The following is a 7714-nucleotide window of genomic DNA, read 5'->3' on the forward strand; positions in this document are numbered from 1 at the left end:
TTGGAAAGTAAATATGAAGCAAGAGATGGAAATAAATGGGAAGCACTAAGCTGTCACAGAAAAAAAAACCAGTCACAACATCAAAATCCCATGCTGAGCGCCTGCTCTTTCTGGGGCGCCTCTCTTGCGCAGAGCAGGGAACCTGTGGCTCTCAGGATGTTATCTGACCACAACTCCCATTATTCCCAAATACTGGCCAAGCTAGCGAGGGCCCATGGGAGTTGCAGTTCAACAACATTTGGAGTGCAATCTTCTAGCAACTTCAGGTAATACAGAATTGACTCTGCAGAGTCAAAATAGGTAAGAGGTACATTAAACTGCTGAAAGAATATGCAAGATTTGAAGCTACAAAAACAGTAGCAGAAAGGACAGGTAATTTGTGCTCAGTTATAAATAAAGCAAAGCCAACACCCATACACATGTAAATACTTCCAAGAAAATAGCTAGACCACAAACTATTTAGCACATCAAAAGCTGTACTTAAGTCAGTAGGGTATTAATTACTGTTGTAACAAGCCAAGATCCCTGTTCAGCTCATTGTTCTTGGTTTTTCAAAACGTTTATACACAGGGTTGTTTATAAAGTCCTTGATGTGATTAAAACACTGAAATGTTACTAAACTGAGATAAAGCAGCTGTTCTACTTACTATATTAGATTGTTTAACTTCTTTTTCTGTTTATGCAACAAAACCTTAATTCTGATGTGGCTGAAGGTGAACGCCTGCCATATTACACAACAAGGAGGAAGATATGTTTCAACCTTTGCAAAATAGAACTAAATGATGGCTCTACTTAGATGTTATGGGGGCTGTATAGCTGTAGCCAAGCCAGATCTTCCCCAATATGTCTCCTTGCTGGACAGGGACCAACCGCCTTCAAAGGCAACACCAGCCCCTTCCCCAACTAACCTCCTTCAGTCATTCTCCTGTCACACATGAAGCACAGAACCTCCTTGTTGTGGGGGTAGGCTTCCCAGTCATCCCAGCATTGAGCATCAATTGATTGGGGGGGGGGTTCTATCCTGCTTGGTTGCTATCTCCCCCACCCCTGCTGGCCAACTTTGCCAGATGGGCAGGTCCACCTGATGTCATTGTAATAGCTGATAACACAAAGTTGTCAGAATTGGTCGACAGAGGAAGACAAAGATTTGGCCTGCTGGGCCACAAAGGTTCCTCATCTTTAATTTAATACTTAGGATGGTGAGCAACAGTCCATGTCAATCTTCTGGAACCAACTTTCAAGTAAAGACTGAAACCACCATAGCATAGTGTTGCTAAGTCATGTTTATGCCAGGCAGTTTTTGCAGCTTTCCAGAATGCTTCAATCTGAATAAAGAGAAGTCGGCTGTGGTTGGCACTAAAAAGCTAGTGTCAACGGTATTGCTAAACTGCTGGGGCACATCTGCAACTATTTCCAGAATGTTCATTTTGTAGGGTAAAGTAAAATGTGCATGTGCCGTGTCGAAGCAGATAAAAGCAGATAAAGTAGAGTGAACAGGCAAGACTGCTGTCTGAATGAGCATTCATCTACTGATATACTAGGGGGAATTTGCAACATTCAGCTGCAGCGGGGTTCTTTCCATGGAAGAATGTGCTGTTCTTCACTGTTGAAGTTTGTCTTTGCCAAAGCCTATACACCACAGTATAGGTACTAACTACAGACAGAATGATAATGTTCTTGGCTCTTCTTTCCTTACACTTCCTTCCAATATATCCACATATATATTTGTATCCACACTTCACAGAGAGCCAAGCATAACATATGACCAAAGTTTGCAAAAGACTTTGCAAAAAAAACCAACTAAACAGCAATTCCCTGCCCGCCCGCCCACCCCCAAAGGCTCACTGCATTTAGACAATTTAAATTAAGAAGGGGGGGAGAGGAACATAAGTCTTTTGAGATTCACAGGAAGCAGGTTTACCTTTTTCAAGAGTATGGGTCTAAGACCATCAGGTTAAACTTCAGGACAACTTGGTGACCCTTATGAGCTTGATTCATGCTACTCTCTCAGGCAGCGTTCATTCAGAAAAGTTTACTATGTGATATTCTGCCTTTCATATTGTGTCTTAAATAAGAACAAAGGACACCACTTTCCCCTTGGGATTTATTTCTTGTTTAGGCTTGTGGCTGGTTCATTCTTTGGAAGCTCAAATATGGTTTACATTGAGGGTGAGAAACCTGCAGCTCTCCAGACATTGGACATCCAATTCCCATCAACCCCAGCCAGGATGACCAAAGATGATGGATACTGTAGTCCAATGACACCAGGAGGCCACAGGTCCCCCAATCTTGCCTTGCATGAAGCTTAATTCCAGAAATCTCCACCCAGGTACAGGATCATAATTTCAGAGCTTCAAAAATGCTTCAGAACCAGGTGCTCCAAAGCGTAAGTCCCAGTGCTGAATGCAATTTATCAATCCACTTCCTCCTATGGGAGATGAGATAGCAAGAGAGGTCATTTGTGTGTTCAATAAGGCATTGATGCCCATAAGCAAGCAGAATACAATGATCCCGCTTTTCAATGGGACATGAATTCTCACTCTTGCAGTCAGTGTTAAAGTAAAGGGACCCCTGACCATTAGGTCCAGTCGTGTCCGACTCTGGGGTTGTGGCCCTCATCTCGCATTACTAGCCAAGGGAGCTGGCATACAGCTTCCGGGTCATGTGGCCAGCATGACTAAGCCACTTCTGGCGAACCAGAGCAGCACACGGAAACGCTGTTTCCCTTCCCGCTGGAGTGGTACCTACTTATCTACTTGCACTTTGACGTGCTTTCGAACTGCTAGGTGGGCAGGAGCTGGGACCGAGCAATGGGAGCTCACCCCGTCATGGGGATTCGAACGGCCAACCTTCTGATCAGCAAGCCCTAGGCTCTGTGGTTTAACACAGTCAGTGTTAGGCAACAGCTAAAGTATATTGACAGAAAAAGTCAATACAAATGTTCTTCATTCTCAGCAGTTATGCTAACTTTTACCTATCTGCTGAGAAGCAGAAAAATTGAATCACAGAACTGTAGAGTTGGAAGGAACTCTGAGGGTCATCTAGTCCAACCCCCTGCAATGCAGGAATCTCAACAAAATCATCCATGACATGTGGCCATCCAACCTCTGCTTAAAAACCTCAAAGGAGAGAGAGTTCACCACCTCCCAAAGGGCTCCATTGCTTTTTCTGCCAGAAAGTTCTTTCTGATGTTTATAGTCGAATCTCCTTTCTTGTAACTTGAGTTCCATTGGCTTGGGTTCTACCCTCCAGAGCAAGAGGAAACAAGCTTGCTCCATCTTCCATTTGGAAGCCCTTTAGATATTTGAAGATGGCTCTCACATCTCCTCTCAGTCTCCTCTTTATCAAGCTAAACATACCCAACTCCTTCAACCGTTCCTCATAAGGCTTGGTTTCCACACCCTTGATCATCTTTGTTCGACCTCCACTGCACATGCTCCAGCTTGTGAATATCCTTCTTAGATTGTGGTGCCCAGAACTGGGCACATGACTCCAGGTGGGGTCTGACCTAGGCAGAATAGTAGTAAATTTGGATCACAGCATTCCTTTTGGTCATGTTTGGATTTTAATAACTTGATGTGGTGACTGGGCGTGACATTTCTGGTCTTTCACCAGGCAGCGAGTACCATTTTGTGCCACATGTATTACCAGAGCAACTTCAAATGCTATCCAAAATGTTGGGAAGCCTACATATTCTTTCTCATTTAGGATCTTAGAATTATAGAATCATAGAGTTGGAAGAGACCACAAAGGCCATCCAGTCCAACCCCCTGCCAAGCAGGAAACACCATCAAAGCATTCCTGACAGATGGCTGTCAAGCCTCTGCTTAAAGACCTCCAAAGAAGGAGACTCCACCACACTCCTTGGCAGCAAATTCCACTGTCAAACAGCTCTTACTGTCAGGAAGTTCTTCCTAATATTTAGGTGGAATCTTCTTTCTTGTAGTTTGAATCCATTGCCCCGTGTCCGCTTCTCTGGAGCAGCAGAAAACAACCTTTCTCCCTCCTCTATATGACATCCTTTGATATATTTGAACATGGCTATCATATCACCCCTTAACCTTCTCTTCTCCAGGCTAAACATACCCAGCTCCCTAAGCCGTTCCTCATAAGGCATCGTTTCCAGGCCTTTGACCATTTTGGTTGCCCTCCTCTGGACACGTTCCAGCTTGTCAGTATCCTTCTTGAACTGTGGTGCCCAGAACTGGACACAGTATTCCAGGTGAGGTCTGACCAGAGCGGAATGCAGTGGTACTATTACATCCCTTGATCTAGATGCTATACTCCTATTGATGCAGCCCAGAATTGCATTGGCTTCATTTTAACTTGAGGATCCCATCCAAGAGAGAATGGAAATCTGTTTTCTGGTGTCAAGAGGCTCTTATAAACAGAGAATTTGACTGAAATTGAATGGATGCAGATCAGTCTTACATTTATTTTTCTTTGCTTTTAAACTTGTGATTCTATCTTCTTATTTTGCTATTGTTTGGTTTTATGTTTCTATATTGTACACCACTGTGATATTTCTTATGACATGGTGGTACATCAATATTTTTATAAATACAGTAAATAAAACTCCCATCAGCCCCGGGCAGTGTGGCTGTTTTGAATTAAACTTCCCCATCAGCTCCAGCACAGTACAGGAGCTGCAGTCCAAAACACCAGGTTTTAAATGTCCCCATGAGTTCTGTTTTGGTGGCACAAGTCACAAAAATGCAATTAATGAACAATACTGATACTGATATTAAGCTTTGGCCATTGGCTGCAAGGGCTGGTAGGAGTTGGTGTCCAACGAAGTGCAACAGCCTGGTTCTAAACAATACTTTCTAAAATTGTGTGGGAGACAAGCAGAGGGAACAAGCTTGTCTGGAGGGCAGGATGGCTTCAAGTTACAATAAAGGAGATTCTGAAGAAACATCAGGAAGAACTTTCCGACAGTAACTGGAAGTAACATGCACATTATTTTGTATATTTATTAAGTCTTTTATCGCCACTAATTTTATTGTCGCCAATTTCCTTTTAAATTTAATTGTGTGAGTGTAATTGCTGTTCCTGCGTTTTTTGTTTTGTCTTGCTATGAGCTTAAAGCTGAAATAAACTGATTGATTGATTTCCGACAGTAAGAGCTGTTCCAAGGTAAAATGGTCTCCAAAAGGAGGTTGTGGTCTCTCCTTCCTTGGAGGTTTTTAAGCAGAGGCTGGATGGCCATCTGTCTTGGATACTTTAGCTGAGATTCCTCCATTGCAGGGGGTTGGACTAGATGACCCTTGGAGCCCCTTCCAACTCTACAATTTTATGATCTCCCATCATCCCTGACCATTGGCCATATTGGCTGGAGTGCATGAGGCCAATAATATCTGTGGGGCACCATGTTGGTGACTTCTGTCTTGCACGCGCACACACACGCACACACAAAATCCAAAGGGGAGACAGGATTTTTTAACAAGTACAACTTGGATTACAGAGTTTGCTCCCCACCCCACCCCCCTCTGCCTGTCTCCCTCTCTCTCACACACCCACACCCCCAGACCCTTGGAAAACATGTTATGAGCACAGAGCTGGCCAACTGACAGGAAAGTGTATTTGATTAACAGGAAGATATAATTTTCACCTAGCATGAGACCCGTGTGAACTTTTGATAATAGCAAAGTTTCATCCAAGTTGAGTTTTTTAGCATGGGATGGAGGGGAAAGGCAATTACAGGTCAACGAAAATCAGAGTGTCAAGCCGTGAGCCACATACCATTCATTGTTTAAGCATCCTAGGAGAGAACCCAGTGTTCTCTCAGAGCTTTCTACCCAACCAAAACAGCCCCTTCCCTGCAACCCAATAATCAGATTAAGAATTAAGACCAACATCTCGTGAGCAAAACATGGCCCATGGGCGACGTTGCATGTTATAAAGGTCACCAACAAGTAGTCTGCTCCTTCGGGTAACCAATGATGCCAACTGAGAGCATTTCACTCTTACATCTCTTTAGAAGAACCAATTATGGAAGTAGGATTGGTGTGAGCACAGCTGTAACAGGGGTGCTAAGTTGAAAAAAATATTGGGGGGGGGGAGGCAAGTAAGTCCTACCCCACACAATGAATCACATGACGTGGTGCATCAACACCATCTGAATGGCAACTTTTTTTGGGGGGGGGAGGACCCCTCAAATATTTTATTGGGGAAACCAATAAACCAATAACCAATAAACTCCTACAGGCTGTAGGGTCCAACCTGAGTTTACCAGGATCCTAGCAGAGGGGTCAGGATTTGGACGCAGGAGGAGCGTGGGAAGAGAGCTCTGACCCAAGGTGTACAGCCCCCCAAGAAATCCTCCTGACCCAGAGCTACTGAAATAAGCAAGGCACTTAGTTTCATTGGGATTGTCAGGCAGAAGCGCTCCACCTTAGTTAGTTGCATGGGATTTCCCGTTTTTGTGGTCCCCCCCCTTCCAATTTCAGGGCTCCCTGGACCCTGGTTTTAATGCTACGGCTTTGCCCTTCAAAGGCGCACAGAGAAGAGCGTTCCTCTGAGCATACGCAGAGCGCCTGCTCCTCAGCTCGGGTGACAGCAACCCAGCCTGCGCACCTCGCCTCGCGACAAGCCTTCCCCGCAGCTTCTCCATCCCCTCGCCTTCCCCGTGACACGTGAGGCCCGGGAAGGCGGCGGCGCCCGAGGGTCCCCGCCGCTTTACCTGTTTCCTCAGAGCCTCGAAGGCGGCGCTGATGGTGTGCACGCGGGTCCTCTCCCGGGCGTTGGCCAGCAGCCGCCTCGTCTGCTGGATGGCGCGGATCTCCGGGGACGCTCCCGCCGCCGCCGCCTCGCCCGCCCGCCGCACGGGCGACAGGGACGGCTCGCCTCCACCGCCACCGCCGTAAGTGGGGACGCGCGAAACGGGCGGGAAGGGGCTCTCGAGCGGACGACACGCCATAACCCGGGGCGGCAGGCTGGGGTCGGCGAAAGCCTGGCCGCCCCCCAGACGGAGCGGACCCAGAGCCTCGACGTCTTTCCTCGACGGGCGCGGGTGGGGCGCCAGGAGCCCCGCGGGGAAGGCGCCTTTCCTCGCCTCAGCGCTCGCCTCGTCGCCGCCTTCGGGGGCCCCGTCCGGAGCGCCCGCCGAGGCCGCGCGGGAGCCCCGGTTGCCGCCGCCGCCGCTGAGGCGCTGCTTGGCGGGCTCTTTGCTCCTCTTCCTGTGGAGCTTCTGGATGCCGCCGAGCTCCTTGAGGCAGAGGCGCCCCCAGCGCTCCTCGTCGCCGGCCAGCGGCAGGTTCCTCATGGCGGGAGCCCGCCAGAGAGCGAGAGCGAGAGAGAGAGCGCGCTTCTCCGCCTCTCCACGCCCGGCGCCTCTCCTCGCCTCAGGCTCTGCCCGGCGACGCTGCTGCTGCTGCTTGCCCTGGCCAGGCGGGCTGTGCCAAAGCCCGAGAGCCGGATCAGAGCGTCGTCATCTGGAGTCCCCGCCGCGCCGCCAGCCTCGCTGCGGAATGCGCGCCGCGGCGGAGAGACCCATCTGTGTTTGCTTAGCCGCCGTTGACACAGGAGCCCCTCGGGCGGGATCAGTCGGCTCGCCGACGGCCTGTTGCCAGCAGGACGCCCGTCCGCCCGCCCGCCTCGCCCGCCTCCCGCAGCGCCGACGCTGCTGCCCTGCCGGTGCCCGCGAGCGGCTGGCGAGGAACAGGAAGCGCTGCCCGAACAGCTGCGCTGCCGTCTCTCTCCTGCTGCCTCTCTC

The 7714-nt window shown here is 48.7% G+C and overlaps 1 protein-coding gene across 1 annotated transcript in view; it reads right to left on the bottom strand.

Annotated features, from left to right (window-relative positions):
* ATOH8 (atonal bHLH transcription factor 8) overlaps positions 1 to 7294 on the bottom strand; it is a 30362-nt gene extending 23068 nt beyond the window's left edge. Inside the window, exon 1 of the mRNA XM_033148386.1 lies at positions 6683 to 7294. Within this exon, the coding sequence (XP_033004277.1) occupies positions 6683 to 7264 (582 nt within the window). The 5' untranslated portion in view covers positions 7265 to 7294. The remainder of the gene's footprint in view (positions 1 to 6682) is intronic.
* Positions 7295 to 7714: the final 420 nt, after the last annotated feature.

This window comes from Lacerta agilis, chromosome 5 (assembly GCF_009819535.1).
Source record: "Lacerta agilis isolate rLacAgi1 chromosome 5, rLacAgi1.pri, whole genome shotgun sequence".
Taxonomy (NCBI): Eukaryota; Metazoa; Chordata; class Lepidosauria; order Squamata; family Lacertidae; genus Lacerta; species Lacerta agilis.